Here is a 17,605-nt window from a genome sequence, read left to right as displayed (position 1 = left end):
AAAAGCATCAAAACATTCAGACAGTTTAGGAAAAAAAATGTGAAACAGGAATAAGTTTGTCACATAGGCAGCATTTAACTCAGAAAAGCTACAACAAACATTAGTTTAGTACTTTCTGCCTCATCTAGGTAAGTCTCCAGAATCTATTTCAAAAAGCATTTTAAAATCTTTTATTTTCATTCATTTCAAAGTAAAGGGAAATAAGATGGTTGCTGCTATTAACTCTGGTTATGCTTTTGGCTTTCCAATGCTCTGAGCCGTAGTAACAACCCTACAATACTGTATTGAAAGCAACAGATAAGGGGGAAAAAAAAAAAAAAAATCACCACCTACACAGGAGCTACTGACAGTCAAAATATCACTGCATTAACAGTAATATCTACTGTTGTTTGGGATGAGGATTAATAATTTATCTACATTTCTCAAACATATACAAAATTCAATGAAAATATTTTAAAGTGTGTGTAACGGAATTCAAGATTAGTCTTAAGATTCCTATCATCTTGGTGACTACAACAGGAACGTCTGATGTCCTTTATCCCAAAGTGTCTGTACATTACTCAGAATGTTCTACGTTTGCTTTGATTTTTCACTAGCTCTTTAACTATTTCAAAACTACTACATGAGGGCTTTGAATATATATTTGATGAACTATTCACAAGACAGTAAGGCCCTAATCCTGCAGGGCTACCTACAGCTTTTGAGACAACTGGATAATGCAAAGTTTCCAATGCCTTCCAATAACATGGAAAGGTTTATCCATACAGATCACATTAGATATTCACCAGTTTTTCTTTCTACTGAAGCAAGACTACTAACAGTCAAAATCAAGCACGAGTTTTAAATGCTTTCATAAAGCAAAGGCTTAGCAGAAAAAGGAACCAAAACACTAACAAACACAGGCACCAGCTGCCACATAGCATAGGCTTACTGTTTTTTCCTAGCATTAAATCTGAATGTTTCAAAAGCTAGAATGCACACAATTTAAAATATTTGACATGAGCGTTAGCAACAACAAAGCAAGGACTCATGCATGGTATACACCTCTCATTTATTCAATGAAACATGTACAACAGAGGTTATATATGGAAGTCAAAGTAAGTTAATCTTTAAAACACAAACAAAACATTACATAAAACTCTTCGAAAGAGCATAAAGGTTTACAGAAAACATTCCAGGGAAATAGAAAATCCACCAGTAAAAATTTACACAAGTATTTTTAGGTTCTTGCTGAAGTGCCAATCAAAAAGAAATTTTTAATCACGCATGAGATACTATTTTGTTTGTGGGCTGGGTTTGGTTTTGTTTGTTTGTTTGTTTTTAAATCAACATACTTAAGAACTTTAGTCTGGCAAATGCACTTTTAATTCCCTCCATGTTAGAAACATGATCGCACAAATTGCATGCAGTTGTTTTTCTGGTGCGTAATAGCAATAATGAAAGCTTTTTTTTTTCCCCCCCCTCTTTTAAACTACAAATCTTAACTGTTCTGCTGTATGATCAAAATTTTCAAACTGAAATAAATCAAACCTAACACTAATTAAGCAAAGTTAAATTTTTACAGAACTGAATTCAGAAATACGATAAAGAACTGATACCATGCTTCAGATATTGTATGTTTCAAAGAACAGTTCTTAAGAGATTTGTTCTTTGTCAAAAAGACTTGTGCATTATTTTAAAGAAACAATTTCCCTGATGAGTTTTCCACTTTATTCTCTCCAACCTTCTGTATCAAGCAACAACATGAAAACTAAGTCTTTCTTTCATGCTGTGGTATTAATGTATTTCTATTTGAGTATTTCTCATTCAAAATCATACCACCACTGTCAATTACTATTTACAGAAGCACAGTATAAACAACAGATGTAAACCAGTTTCAAAATAAAGTCTTCATAGAGACACAGGCAGGGGATGCAGAGGTATACTGGTAAGGAGGGAGGCACATAAATCTTCTACCTAGAGTGGCTGACTTCATAGCAAAAATGATTTCTATGTATGCTATGTCAGTATTGTAATATTCAGCTATCAAACACACTAAAAACAAAAGGTTTGCATAATAAAAGCTGAATATCCCTTTTATTAACCTCAGAAGCAGAAAAGCATTAAATCAATTTACTAAAGTTTCTTCAGAAAATGAAATCAAAATGACTTCTTGGAATATCAATATGTACAGCTATGCTTCATGATCTACAAAGCTGGTGTGTAATACCAGGAATCTTTGCATTTGTTATTAAAACCAGCTAATATAAGTTAGGATTAAAAAATGTCTATACATTACAAGAACAGAAATTGTAATATTTATTGTCTTACACACTCAGCGTGCATGTCTACATAAAAGTCTGTCAATGCAACACACTTATTGCAAGTTTTAAGAATAAATTATTCTTTGAGAACTACGGTGACATCTAAAAAACAAGAATATTTTGTCAAAAAGGAAAAGCAAGAAAGATATCGCTTTGTTTTCAAATTTGTTTCACACTAATGTCTTTATATGAGGAAATCTTATCTGGTGATACAGACCCCACAATATAATTAATGTGAATGTGGGTAGATTACTTCTACGTTGGTCAAGTAGCACTACTGAAGCGCACAGAATAAAAAGGCAGAGGAATTCTTACAGGACACTGCAAAGCCAAATGTCTTCAGTTATATGTAAGCATAGTTTTCTACACCTATAATCACAGAGTTACTTTACCTGCAGAAAAAGGTAGCTCTATTTACTATAGAGAACAAGGAATAAAACTCTTCGTCTTTTAAGAAACTGAAAAACCTTCCCATGTCTCACAAAAATTAGGAGAAAATACAAAATTAGCTATGAATATATGCATCTACTCATACAAGAATATACCTGAACTATGATGTATGAACTCTAGACAGAACTGAGTAGAAACAGAAAACCAATGTATAAAAATGCTAATACTGAAGACAAAGAAGGAAATCCCTTTTATTCTATTTTGGCTTGCATTTGCTTGTTTTCCCTAAAGCATTTTACATTTACATATTTCCTTCTTCTAATCACATGCTTTTCACAGTTTATTCCCAATCTATCATCTCAGAGGCAGTCCTTAATGATCTATCAATTAATGCAAAGGGATTTTTGACCTTGAATTTGATTCAGTGCCTTCAACATCAAGTCTCTGGCAGCTGAGAGTGAAATTTTAATTAACAATTCTAAAAATCAGATCAGGCTGAATCTGAAACAGGTATGTGAGGAAGCAAATTCTACATGTATTGCAGCTGTACACAAAGTTTTACAGCCACGTAAAAACAATAAAGGAAAACTTCATTGGAGCACTTACAAAACCACATTGAGACCCTGCCTCCAGATCACTGTCTTGGGTATTACTATCACCATAATCTACTATATTACTCATAGATCCAGTTGCTCCATCAGAAGTTGCTCCAAGTTCTCCAATTTAACTGTTTTAAAGCATAAGTTCAAATTCACATTGTCATACAGTTTCCTGTCAACTAAATGAATTCCAGTTTTCCACAGCAAGGGGAAAAAACCCTGCAAAACTGATTGCAATTATGTTGGGGATGAGGGGGGAACACCCATGAGCGGTATTATAAAAAACAGTAGTACGTTTTAACATTTCAGCTTCTCTGCAGCAGCCAATAAACAATGAATGTTTTTAGGCATTTATTAGAAATAGTACATATATCCAAATCCACAATCATATGGTAAATAGAAAAGAGTGAGAAGTCAGATCCATTAAAATTTGAGTTTTTACCACTGCCTTCACTGAGGCCAAAATGTTAATGAGATGGACAACTATGTTCAAGTTTTTCAACGTTCTCCTCTGCTCTCTGAAATCTGTGTTTTCCAAAATAGAAACTGAGAAGGGCTCAAGTTGGTAATTCCCTTTATACCCACAGCAATATATAAAGCTGTATCAAGATACTAAGCTGTATCAAGAATGTTAGTTGTGGGTTTACTGTATTCAAGCTTTTACTGTAAAAACCAATAACCTTTATTATTCTTCACTGCTGTATGAAAAGGAGAATTCTGCAGGTAACTAACATTTATCAATAATTCTATGACGCTTTTCTATTCTTTGAGTGGCTAAACCAGTAAAAAGGGAAAAAACACTGCTAAAATTGAGTTAACTCTCAAAAGCAAAGATAATTCCTCAGATGTTACAGAACTTTCATTATAAGAAATTATTTCCTATTTTATTTTTCTTTAAGATATAAATCTGTTATGATATGCAGTTAGCTAAGCAGAGAAGAAAACACTGCCCTAGGTACTACACTAGGCTACAGTGGGGGCACAGAATGAAGGCACACTAGCACAGCTAAGAATAAATAATTACCCTGGATTCTTTGGTTCACTGTCCCGTGAACTTCCTCCCTTCAGCTTTCTAACCAGCTTCTCACTGCTGCGTCTAATGGAAGCACGAAGTTTGCTAAAGGAACCACTGCGTTTTAAAGATCCAGTGCCATCCTGAAAAAAATTGAACAAATGTGAAACTGCAAGAGTTTCTTGCCCTCCCCCAAACCTGGCTCAAAAACATTTCACTGATGAATTTTTTTTTTTTATTGCTATTAATACATACTTGCTACAATTACCTAAACACATAATACCATATAGCTACAACTTTACCAAAACAAACGTGTTCCAAACTGTAACAAAGATTTCTAAAGTGTGAAGACATGCTCAAGCCATGATTCATAATAATCAGTACAAACCCACCACAGTAGTCAAATAATTCACCATCACCATGTTACCATTTCATATGAGCGCACTGTGGTTAACAGAGTACAAGCCCCAAGCAAAAGCATTCCATCAGTCCAAGAAAAAAACTGTATTATTCCTTCTAAACAACTACATTACTTGCAAACATGTTTAATTAATCCTAAAATCCTTAAACAAAAATACTTCTGATCAGAAACATGTATGGTTAAATTCCTGTGCTTCGTTTTAACTTTCACCAAAGAAAACGTAAAACACAATGAAATGTTTTTCATACATGTATTCGTGTTTTACATTGCTGTGCTGATCCAAAGAAATTTCCAACTGACCACAATTCTATTTACTCTTAAAAAAACCCAACAGTTTAGTAAGATTAGAAGAAATGAACACCTCCTACTTCATAGAAATCCCACATGATTATGAAAGAAGAATTGTAAAAGAATTGTAAAAGAAGAAAGTAAAGTACTACTAAGCAGACAAAGACAGACACCTGAGTTGGAGTGAGTTTATTAGAAGTTAGAAAGACAAATACACAAATCACTGAACACCAAGATTAGTAGAGAAAAGCATAATTGCCAAAATCTCACACAAAGACTAAACAGCAATGCTACTTTAGAATAATCATAAGTGAAGACATCCAGAGTTCCATATTGATGTTAACCATGTAATAGGTCTCTAAATACATTTTAAAGCACTTGGAGAACATGCCTTACTTTTACGGGGTTTGTTTGGTTTTTCTCCTGTAAAGATCACCATCATGCCATTTCAATAATACCTTGTGTGATACTTTTAACTACCTTTTTTCCATAGTGAACAGCTACTTATAAAGTTCATTATTACTTTTTTTTTTTTTACTAATGTATTACACACAGCAAATGGTTGTAATAACATTTTGTATGACTAGATACATATCTGGCAAAGCTACACATGTACAGAAATAGAAAACCAAATAAAGACACCAGCACTGAAGGAATGGCCAGTTTACAGGGAAGTGTAGCTCTGACAAGAATCTTAAGGGGTTTGCTAAAACACAGCAGTCAGTACTGAAGAGAGAAGTTAAAGCTTGAAGATGGTGCACGCCCGTCATGCAGGAGACAGTATAAGAATCACAAAAGGCATCTAGGCCTGTCAGAAATGGAGAGAGAAAAACTGAATGAAACTGTTGGGAAAAATTCAACAGTTTTCAATTTTGAACAGATATGTTTACAGTATTTCTAGGTCACATTCAAAACAATTTTTTCTGGAGTAAGTATTTGGACTGCCCTTAAGAACAAAGTGCAGGCCCTTGCAATTACCAGAACATATATCTTTATACAGTTTCGTCTATATCACTAATATGCAACTTACAAATGAGCATGAATGATGCTGTGCATTCTTTAAGTTAGAATTTGTATAAAATACAAAACACCTTTAAGAAGGCATAGCTTTAGTATTACATTTTGTAAACAAAGAAAGGATTTTTTTTTTCAGCTGACATTAACACAAAAATAAAAATAAAGAAAAAAAACAACAGAAGAAAGGAACAGAGCAAGGTGCATTCATTTCAGCTTTAACTTCTGTCAGGAATTTTCCTCAAAACAGAACTGCAAGAAGAAAGAGGTCTTCCCCTAACCTCCAGACAAAATTCTGTTCATTCCTTTAAGGAACTAGAATCCAACTGACTTGTGGCAATTCAGTTTCATGAATATTTTTTACAATATATCTGTGTGTATATATATAATCCAAGTGGAAACTTCTCCCCCTAATACAGTGAGGCAGCAGAAAGAATCCACCTTTAAAAATAAGCTGTGGTTCAATTTACACACTTTCCGTTCTTGGTGTAAGTACACAGACCATTACTGACAGTCTTAAGAAACTGTTTTGAGAGCCTTTACCTAGAGCAACTGGAATGAACAGTAATTAAAATTATTCTTGGAAATGGCAAAATGCCTTGCTACCACGTGATCAGAAGATCAAAATCTGATTATTTATATTTCAAACTAAATTGCATACATTGTTCACACATTAAAACAGACTTCAGCTTTGCAGGATTGAATAAACTGAAGTCGAAATTCCAATTAGAAGTATTAGATCAGTGAAAAGGCTAATTATTCCTGTGGTCTTAAATCAGCAATGCTATAGTAGTGATAATGATTCAAAGAATAAAGGCAAGACAAATTTGGTAGTTAGAGAGTATAACTTTTATTATGCTAACTAGCACATTAAGAATAAGCAGACAAGCTTTTGGGTACTTCAGATCTGAAATAAAAACATCAAACTCCCAAGTTAAACACTGACTGACTGCATGATTAACAAAACATCTTTAAAACATAAGCTTAGGATTAAAAAAAGTCCTAAATCCAGTGTAAACAACAACAAAAAATAATCACAAGAGATATCCATTTGCAGCAAAGTTTAATTGCCAATTTTTATGTCACTCAATGAGAATCACCTTATTACTCTTGCTTACACCTCCCCACCATTATCACCTTCTGTACTTTGCAGTTGTCTGCTACAATGCGCCTCTGACTGTCTGACACTTCTTATTAAACAAGAGCAACTCTTACCAGCTAGTCTATGGCGGTGAAATTTATTGCTTTCGTTTCACACCTGAAAGCAGACTTACATGCCCAAAAGCTTGTCTTTTTGAAGCATATGGGTCAGAATAAGAAAAGATACTTCTTCACACTGAGAACATTACCTTAAATTAAGCACTATCATATCACAAAGATTTTTATGTCCTGCAACTGGCTGCTAGATCAATTTACAGAAATGCCAACTGTCATTTTTTATATACAAATGTAATAAGGGATACAAATCCTGGGATTTCTACCTTCAATTTTTAAGACTGAGTATTTATTTGCATTTTCAAGCTAACTTTAAGGGACGGACTTCGTAAGAAACATGTAAACATGCGCTATGCAACGTCATTTAATGTGTCTGTTTTAATAGTTAATGGCAGATTTACTTCAATAGGTATTTCAGGTCTTTTTGTAAGAGTGTAAGATATTACATCAAAGAATATAATGCTTAATATGGATTACATTACATATGGAAGTCACTTAATTACAGTAAATCTTCCAACAAAAATTTTTTGTTGAAGTTCGTTGCTTTACACACTCCACCTATTCTCTCTGACAACCAAAACCATGAGTCAGCTTGACGACTTCAGAAGAATTTAAATGGAAAAGGCAGGCCTCTCTTCAGGCTCTGCACACTGAAGTAAAAAATTCTACTATACTTTATGAATCAGAATATTTTGTCTGGAGGAAACACACGAGGGTAAAAAAACCTACACAATATAAAGTAGAGGAAAGAACAGCACTGAGATAGAAACACTAGCAGGGTAGAGGGAGAGAGAGTTGCCCACTTTATGTAAAACATGTAATACAAAATACCTTCTCTTAAAAGGAGAAAAAAGAAGTAACAAAGATGAAAATAAAGCAATGTCACTTCAGCACACTAAAAATGAAAAGTTTGTTTGCCCTGAGAGGTCAAAATCTAATTTTTCAGATCAACAAATTTTATCACTGAGTTTGATTCAAATATTGACCTAGAAATACTGTCTATTGCTTTTCCACAGAAGGTCCTTTCAATCCAAAACCTGCATGCTTGTTTAATTAATGTCAATAACAGAAAAAAGTTTAATCCATTTAGAACATAGTCATGCAAAGTACAGCAAAAATTAAGGGAGGAGTACAGTACACAGTTCTAACGCTGAACGGGCAAAATGAGAATTAAAAAAAAGAGTTATCCAACCTTACTTTGGCTTTATTAATGATGCAGTATTATTCACAACAGATGCTGATTGACTGTCTTGGCACTGAGAACACCAATGCCAAGAAAACAATAATAAAGAGACAAAAGCAAAGATGGAAAGAACTCCTTTAAGACTAAAGCAGTATGCGTTTTATCGAGGTTTCTTTGGAATGCTAAACTTTGTCTCATGTGGCTAAAAAAAGAAGAAAAAAAAAAAAAAGATTGCTATTGTAAGAGAAACGAACTTCAGAACACTCAATATTGCAAAGTAGGCTACTTCCCCTCCCATACAGCAAAAGCAGGCAACACCACTTTTATAATCTAAAAGAATATTTTCAGCAGAACTGCAGCTAGGAGTTAGTTAACAGAGCAATATATATCCCATTGCCAGCAATGGGATAAAGCATGGGAAAGCTGGTGACAGAAGCAAACAACTACATAAGCCAGATCAATAACTGAAAGCTTGCACTATCTTTCAAATTAAAAGAAAACAATGGTTAGAAAAATGCATATGTAATCACATTTTATATATATATATGTTTTTACTTTATGACAATCAGTGTTCCACAGTGAAGCCAATATATGGGAAACAAATAGGAACAAGCCCTTACTCCGGTCAAATTCTAATATGGGAAAGTGATATTAATATTTCACTTACGAAATGCGAAGTTACGATCACATTGTTATGTGATGGCACTGCCTCTTAAAATGGCTTGTATAGCAGCTTGAAAAGTGACATTATTTCCTCTAACAAGTTGGGTAAAGAGATTGGAATTATGTTAGTGTTAGACTGATCACTTTGATTTACTCTAAAACTGATAACACCTAACACATCTCCATAGCAAATGTTCTTTGTGATTTGAACAGATGCACTATTTTTAGAAGAAACATTTAAAATATGGGCAAATATGGCACCAAAAGGACAAAAGCAAAAGTTAGTTAATTGCCAGAATATTTCTACCAGTAAAAAGAAACCACTGACAAGCAATTGTACACCAGACCATAACCAGGACACTCAATCAGCATTAAACAACTTAAGAGTTAAATACAGCTGCTTGGGATTCTTGAAGAAATTTCACGATTCAGGACAACAACAGAAACAATGTTTTAAAATATTACAATTTTTTTTACATTATGTTATGATAAACAAAATGTTATTCTTCATTTCTTAATTGATTCTGCAAAATTACAAAATACAAAGTAGATCAACCAAGAAACTACTGAAAACACAATAGGCTGGTGAATGGACAACCATATTTGTTACGGTGATAAATTATCTAGGCTATTTTCTTAAACTGTGTACTGTACTTACCCCATTCCATTCTACGCTCATACTCACTTCCTCGCCTCCATCAGGACCACTCTCGTACTTTACCACATCAACATTGAGGCTTTCTCGGCTTCGCCTTTTTTCTATGCTCTCAGGGTCATTCAGCACTTCAGCAACTCTCTGTTTATGAACATTGTCAAGACCCTGAGAATTAGACAAAATGGGAAAAGGCTTTATTTTATTACAAGCTGTATTAATCTACAACTTACATACAACAATCATACCAAGAAAGAAGTCAAACCAACCCGTAACTCCACCACCCCAATTCTGCTTTCAAAGGGCAGTTGAGTTGCCCTTTATACATTGCAGGAATCAACATAGCATGAAGTGGACAGACAGCCTGGTAGTTTAAGAATTCAGTGACTTGCCATTCTTTTCCTCCTTCCCTATCACTTGTCAAAGCCTCGTGGTGTTCCTGTCACTTACCTTAAGCCATCTGGCCCCAGCTTAATATTTAGCAATTTATACATCATAAACAGTCAACGCAATTCTCAGTTTTCCACCTATCCAGTGGTGCAGTATTCACCCACCTTTGGAAAGAACGTTGCAGGTGTCTGAGTATCTAATACCTAAGACACAGGTGGTGTTATTTAAAAATACTGACATATGACACTTGGCACAGCAGTATAATTTATCCTTCAGAAAGAAATCAAATAGAAAATAAGCTTGTAATAGAACAGACTATATATATGGTCAATAAAATAGGTTTCCTTTGTGTTAAGGAATGCCCATCAATTACCAAATAATCCTTTAAGTATCTTAAAAGTGCTAAAATACCTTCTATGAAAACCCTGCACTAAAGGCACAATCTTTAACACAGAAACTAGGAATTAACAAAGTTCAAGTCATACTTATTTTCAGTTCTGTTTTCTTTATAATAAACCTACTCCACGTCATAAATGGTATTTGCTGACAGAAAGAGATCCCAGATGACTGCCTTACACATAATAAAGTATTCTGCAACTTTCACTGGGCAGCCTTAGCAGCAAATGCAGCAGCGGATCTGTGCAACAAATCCAGAGTGTCTACCACAATACAGAAAGTGAAAATCATGCCAAAATTCCACTTAAAAGTAAAGTTCATGAATAAGAATGAAAGTTGTTCTAGTGGCATGGAGAAATCAGGTTCTTGGTTCCCATATAGCTGCCTTCCACTAACTGAAGAGCAAAACAGCCCTCCCTAATGGAATTCTACACACAATGATGCATGAAACCAACATGTAACGGTCATATTTTTCACTTCCACATGGCTGTAAGGTACAGAAAAGTGGCTAGAGCTCTCAGACGGTAGAGAAGCGTAGGCTCAAAATGGCTGAAAATCACCACTAAGGAGGTGATGTATCACATACAGACTCTAGGTTCTGTTCTGAAGCTATATCATCTCTCATTCACCTCACTTAAAAAAAAAAAATTATTTTTGTTAAAAAAATAAAAAAATGAAGGGACAGGGAACTGCACTTTCCCAGTTTGTTCCATTCTGTCATGAAAGATGAAGGACAAAAAACTTCACCGGTCTTCAGAAATCTAGCATAGACATCCCAGCAGCTGAAGCGAACAAAACATGCATGAAGGAGAACAGAGCTGTGGAGGAGTGATGCTTTTCCACACCTGGGAACAGAAGTACCTCTTTGCTTTTAGCTCAAAAGGGGAAATGCATTAACCCTGTCTGTTCTCCTTTAATGACCTAGAATAGAAAGGTAGTGTTAAATGCTGCTAGTAAGACAGCTTTGTTTCCTACACGTCCAAAACTAGTGCTGTGCGCAACGTGATATATTATGGTATAGGTGGTATATGATGCACCAGTGAAAATCCGAAGCATGCGTAATAACAATAAAGCAGCAGCGGCAAGCCTCCAGCAGGCTCTATGGAAAATGGAGACAAGAAGAGTTTTTGCAGCAGTACTGGCAAGCCAGAAGCAGACTGATTAAACGGGGACTCTGAAAGAGACTTCTCCAATAGCAAGATCCTCCCATCCTTAATTTCCAAATAACCAATTCCAAGCTTCCCAGTAAAAATTTAAAACTTGAGCAGTTGGTGCTCCATTTTGTTTGTTGGTTTTTTTAATACAAAAAAAGGGAACAAACGTAACTACAAGCTACGTTTTCTTCCAGTCTTCTTATTACTATTACATTATGTCAATTTATCCTGGTTGTATCTGTTTGCGCTAAAAAATTACCATGCATAATGGTGACAGTAAAACTAAGAACCAAAGCAAATATGTTAAGATGCAGCGCACGTTCATTTCTTACTTTCAAATCACATTTGAATGAGACACACACTGAAAATTTACCTTTAGTAAAAGCATGTGAAAATTATCCTCAGTAAAAGAAAGTATCTGTATCAACTATTTCCCCTCCACCCTTCAATATTCCTTGCCAAAGAACTTTTCTCCCAGATTCATACTTTCCTCTTACCGGTCTCATTCCATTTATTTGGCAAACACTCTAAAGTTTTCCATCATTTTTTGTGGAAGAAAGAACTTATGCCACCTTATATCAAAGGGAACTGTTGCTGAATTCACCAGAAGAGCACGAGGTTTGCCAGGAGCTTTTCTGCTCTCCCCCTTTTCCAGAAATCTGCTTCTATATACATCAAACACTGCAGTATCATTCTTTAAAATACAACTTCAAATCAGTATAACCAATAAAAACCAGTACATTATCAATAAAGATATGGTCCATCACTTAAGTCAGTTTACTTGAATTTAGAATTTGAGTTTAGAACTTTACATGGACATATAAGAAAAAAACCACAAAACAAAACAAACCACTTCTGAAAAAAAATACAGATCTTATTTACTATTGCATAAAAATGAAATTAAAATTGAACTTTCCAAGTTTTTTTTTTATTCACTTATATTTTCTTATTTTGCTTTCCATTTTAACACTGACTGACAAGCTGTGTTTGCTTGTCCAGTCTTAAGTACTTTTATAAAAGACATTGTCTCAAATCATCCAAAAGGGAAAGGAAAAACAAAAAGCCAATAAAACCCCAACAAAAACGAACTCTCTCCCACCTTCTAAGACTGAGAAAGGGTTACTTGAACTGCAGATTTGAGAGCACAGAGACAGCACAGAACTTCTCCACATTAAAAGAATAATAGTGCCCCCTTAAACCGTAACATCCATCCCATTGGTTTGCAAAAGTAACAGAAACAGCAACTGATAAATTTATAATGGTCTTCTAAAGGTCTGCACCAGTCAGTCAGTTGTATGCAGAAACAGAACATTTGTAAGTTTGACAGCTCCTTATTAAAAATAGAACAGCATTACTGGCAAAGGAGATTATCAACAGAAACTCTCCGTTTTCCCCTACTACAGTCTCTCTCACAGGACTTGTAGCCCACTGAGGACTACTGGCCAACACAGCGTTTTCTGCTCTTCCATCTTCCACACAATTTCACCCTCAATGTGAGTCATGCCCCCGGTACATGGTGCCACTGCCCTAGCAATTAACCAGTTTGCAAGTGTTAAGATGGGATCAGTTTATGACCAGTTCAGACTGAAATTAGAGGGCAACACCAGGCACCAGACACTGAATAGTTAAAAGTTTATATATTCTGCATGTACAATAAGATACTGAAGTTGAAAATCTGCATGACCACAATGCAGAAATATCATTAAGGCGAATTATCATACTTGCCTGTTTACGAGACCTCATTGCTGCCTCTTCTAATGTTTCAGCAGCTTCAAATTTGCCCTGTCGTCTGTAAAGTGCCCCAAGGTTCTTTAAGGTAGTTGTTACTGTTGGACTATTTAAAGAAGAAAAAAAAAGAAGTATATATATACACAGACACACACACTCAACTCTTCTCAATTCACAAACTAATAAAAAATTAATATAGTATTTGTCATATTTCTTGTAATTATTTAGTAAGTCTGTCTTGAAATATACTACACTGTATACGGCTGGTTTAGTGGGCATGGTGGTGTTGGGTTGACGGTGGGACTTGATGATCTTAGAGGTCTTTTCCAAACTTAATTATTTGATTTGATTTGTACTTCATGTACGTGGAAAAACCTGTTAACCCCTTTCAAAGTGCATTAACAGCTTACACTATGATTAGTCAACAGCCCTGAAAGTGGAAGTTATTAACTAGCCTCTAGATCTACTCAATCTGTTTCCAGATGCACCTTGAAGTGAAAATTTAGCTCAATCTGACTGTGTCCAACTAAGTAAATGTGAAGCTTCCAGAAAATATGCCTACTCATGCATACAGTGACCATTACTGTAGCATGTGTTAGTCACAAAACAAATCAAAAGTTCCTTTCATCAGCTTTTACTTAATGCTTATTTGCAGTTTCTATGCATTCAAACCATGCTTGAACAGTAAAGGAAAAAAAAATTAGAAAAAAAAAACCACCACACATTCGATTAACAAGTCACACTCCAACAAGACATGTTTGTTTCAATGACACAACGAGAATTAGCTCAGTCACAGAATTGTTGCATGAAGTTTTGCTCCAGTAACAGCAGAGAAAAGATTTCCTCATGCATCAGAATGAACTAGTACATGAAAAACAAACCAGCAAAATGTCTTGCACCCAGAGTTCAAGATGGAGAAAAAAGAGTAGATTTCAACAGTACAAAGGTTCTGTTGCTTGTTAAACACAAGAACTCAAACACTGAAGAAATTAAAACCCCTCACTGAACATTATCAGTACTAGGTGCAGGTTTTTTCTTACATTGTACCACCTGCACGTTAAAAAAGGCAGTTAAGGAACAAAATTAAAGCAAACAAAAAAATATTTCATCAAGTATAATCCAAGCCGAAGTCCCTGTTTCTCTTCTTCTATTTTGAAGTTCAGATTTTAAATCACACAAAACTATATTCTTCAAGCTTTAGAAACTCAAATAATGCTGAATTCTGCCAGTTTAATTTTGTTTTCTTGTGCTGGCTAGAAAACTCAACGCTCAGTTACTTGCACAGTCTCCTTTTTGCTTCTGGCCCTCTCTACAGGTCTTGCTGGGGCAGGGAGAGCATGTATGCCAACCAACAGTATAAAAAGAAAGAAAGATGACCTATGCTTCCATGTGAAGGACTGCCAAGAACGCAACTGGTGAATTTTTATGTCACTTACTAGATCTAACCAGCCTAGATTAAAAGCAACCTCGGGACTTGAAAACTGCTACTGTGTTCCTGAATTTTTAATACTATAGTTTTTATAGTCCTAAGCAAGCAGCTGGTTTAGTTTCATTTTTAAACATGCTTTAATCTGACATTTCTGCATACCGGGTATTGCTGCATTGTTTGTCCTGTAAAGAAATTACCCACCTGTCAACTTTGCAAGCTTTGTACCAGCCACCATACTCTCCAAAAGATGTGCCATCTTTTTGCTTTCCCTAAAACAAAAGTAACGTTGAAGAAAAATAACTGATTTGTAACTTAAATAAGTAGAAATTCCAAAAAAGATTTATGACAATGGCCTTACTTTGCATTCTTCCCTCTCTTCTGCATGCATCCAAATAGGCTTATTTTCATCTGATGAAACAGAAGAAAATATTTTATAGAAGTAAAAAACTACAAAGTATTCATCATTTGATTTTCGCCCTTCTGAAATGAAATTGTGAACCAGAGAATTATACTATCACCACCACAAAAAAAACTCACTGTCCATACTACAAGCAGCAGATAAATACAACATGCACCTCTTCTTTTATAGTTTTACAATTCTGTCTTCTTTTCTTATCTGAACTGAGAAACAGTTACTTCTGAGAAGCTCTGAAGTCAGTATACGCTGCCATCAATTTGTCGTGTGCCTAGTTCTGTGCTAGATAATACGCATTTATTTCTTTTATCATAACAACTGTTTTGACAATTACTAAGTGGTGCATAAGCTCCTGTGATGGAATGCAGTGAAAATTCTTCACTGTGATTTACAGTTGATAAAATACACTGTACATTGAAGTCAAATGCAATTCACAATTTAAGGGTATTTTCCACATTCTTTCAATGTATCGATGGAGGACTCACATTAACAATGTATTTATTATATCATTAAAAATCCTGCACTGACTTTTTCCTGTGACTGCAAAGTGACATACATTTTTCTGCCTCTATAAAAATACCAAAATTGGGTTTGGTTGGGCATAAGATAAATTATGCCAGAAATACAGTCCATAAAACATAAACCTACCAAGTCTACCTCACGTAAGAAAAACTCTCATTTTGAATCAAATGTTACTGCTGTATCTAAATGCTTTTTTACGACAAATGTACTTCAATGCATCTATAATCTCACTTTTTAAGTCTATCTCAAGCAGACAACAATTTTAATCAGGATACAATTAACTTCCTGCAGATTTTATTTCATAGTAACTACAAAAATAAAACATACATTCAAATCTAGGGACTCAGTTTCTTACCATCTACAGAGCCAAATTCCCGTTCATGAGCACGAGTAAGAATCTCTTTGTATAAAGTTTCCGCTTGCTTAAATTTGCCCTGTTTTAGATAGCAGGATGCCTAAAAAACAAAATACCCCCCCGAAAAGATATCAGCACACTGTTTTATTTAGCTTGATAAACAATAAATACCATACATGCTGAATAAAGGTGCATTTCTTAGATTTACTTTATAAAAGGCTTACCAGGTTATTCTTTGTTTTTGCAACATTTGGATCATCTGGTCCTAGCTTAGTTTGGTAAATTTCCAGTGCCCTCTGATAGTAGTATTCAACCTCCTCATATTTACCCTGGTTCTGACATAGTAAAGCCAAGTTATTTAATTGTTTGGCAACATCAGGGTGATCTTTCCCCAGGACCTGAAAATGAAATACCTTGTATTAAAACATGCTCCAATCATCATATCAGGGTTTAGAAATGCATCATTTAGAAATACCCCATTAGTTTTTATTCCCCATCAATTCAACATGAGGATGACAAAAGCAGTATTTGCATTTGAAAGATATGAAAATTACCCAATTCTATTACAAACTGAGAATGCTGCAGAACAATTCAAACAGGAATAATGTAAGTAGTGTAATAACATTATATGCAGCATATTATACAAAGCCTGAAGATGCAGGCATTCAGTCTCATGGACTAAAATAAATATCTACATAGTCATAGAATAATCAACTTAAAAATTTTAATGATGCTTCATTTTTAATTCCAATGCTCTTGTCAAATCAAAGATTACTTAAATATCAGAGAGGAAAGAAAAAGGTAAAGAAGGTTTATTATACTAGACAGAATTTAGAATACACCCAGAATGTTCCAACAGCTCCGTAGGACTACTGGAATTTACTACTGTTTTGAATTTCAGACACTCCTAACTACTAGGACATTGCTAACTCTGCAGTTTATCTGACAGATCTATGCGACCAAAACACTAAAAAAGTGTTTAACTTTGCCCTCTCCCTCAGAAAATCCATTCAAATGTGCTGTATTCTTTTACTCATACCTTTTCTCTGATTTCCAGAGCTCGCTTACACAATGGTTCAGCTTCTTTGTACTTTCCCCGTTTACCATAAAGTACTGCAAGATTGTTTAGAGTTGCTGCCACCTGTCAACAGTAGAGAAATATTAATTACACTGGAATTTGCTGATACAAATATCTGACAAATGAACACATCTGCAATGCATTCATGTTTTCAAATTTTCCATGCACAGGGGAGATCTCTTGAAATTTGCAAATGAAGAAATAATTGTTATTGAATGCATACATACACAAATGACGAAAGGAAAAAAACCAAAATCATTAAATACTTTTGCTTCATTTGTGAAAATGTCATTTAGTGCATCCATTTTCTTCATATGTTCTTCTCTTACAAAGTCACCTCTCACATTTATACTCAGAGCTGCCCTGCTTCACACAGGCTACATGAAGTGAGATAATCA

The 17,605-nt window shown here is 34.8% G+C and overlaps 1 protein-coding gene across 8 annotated transcripts in view; it reads right to left on the bottom strand.

Moving 5' to 3' along the window:
- KLC1 (kinesin light chain 1) overlaps nt 1–17,605 on the bottom strand; it is a 51,201-nt gene that overhangs the window by 7,121 nt on the left and 26,475 nt on the right. For 3 of the 8 annotated variants that reach the window (XM_052783305.1, XM_052783308.1, XM_052783306.1), the window contains exons 7-14: nt 17,169–17,270; nt 16,354–16,527; nt 16,130–16,229; nt 15,196–15,245; nt 15,039–15,106; nt 13,406–13,514; nt 9,747–9,908; nt 4,317–4,447 (exon numbers count right to left, since the gene is read on the bottom strand). In XM_052783305.1, the coding sequence (XP_052639265.1) occupies nt 4,317–4,447; nt 9,747–9,908; nt 13,406–13,514; nt 15,039–15,106; nt 15,196–15,245; nt 16,130–16,229; nt 16,354–16,527; nt 17,169–17,270 (896 nt within the window). Of the gene's footprint in view, nt 1–4,316; nt 4,448–5,187; nt 5,822–7,466; nt 8,628–9,746; nt 9,909–13,405; nt 13,515–15,038; nt 15,107–15,195; nt 15,246–16,129; nt 16,230–16,353; nt 16,528–17,168; nt 17,271–17,605 lie in introns of those variants that run through there. The other 5 variants (XM_052783307.1, XM_052783310.1, XM_052783312.1 and 2 more) reach the window with 4 other exon arrangements.

Source organism: Harpia harpyja, chromosome 3 (assembly GCF_026419915.1).
Source record: "Harpia harpyja isolate bHarHar1 chromosome 3, bHarHar1 primary haplotype, whole genome shotgun sequence".
Taxonomy (NCBI): Eukaryota; Metazoa; Chordata; class Aves; order Accipitriformes; family Accipitridae; genus Harpia; species Harpia harpyja.
The sequence above is the reverse complement of the archived record's forward strand: the minus strand, read 5'-3'. Positions and strand labels throughout refer to the sequence as shown.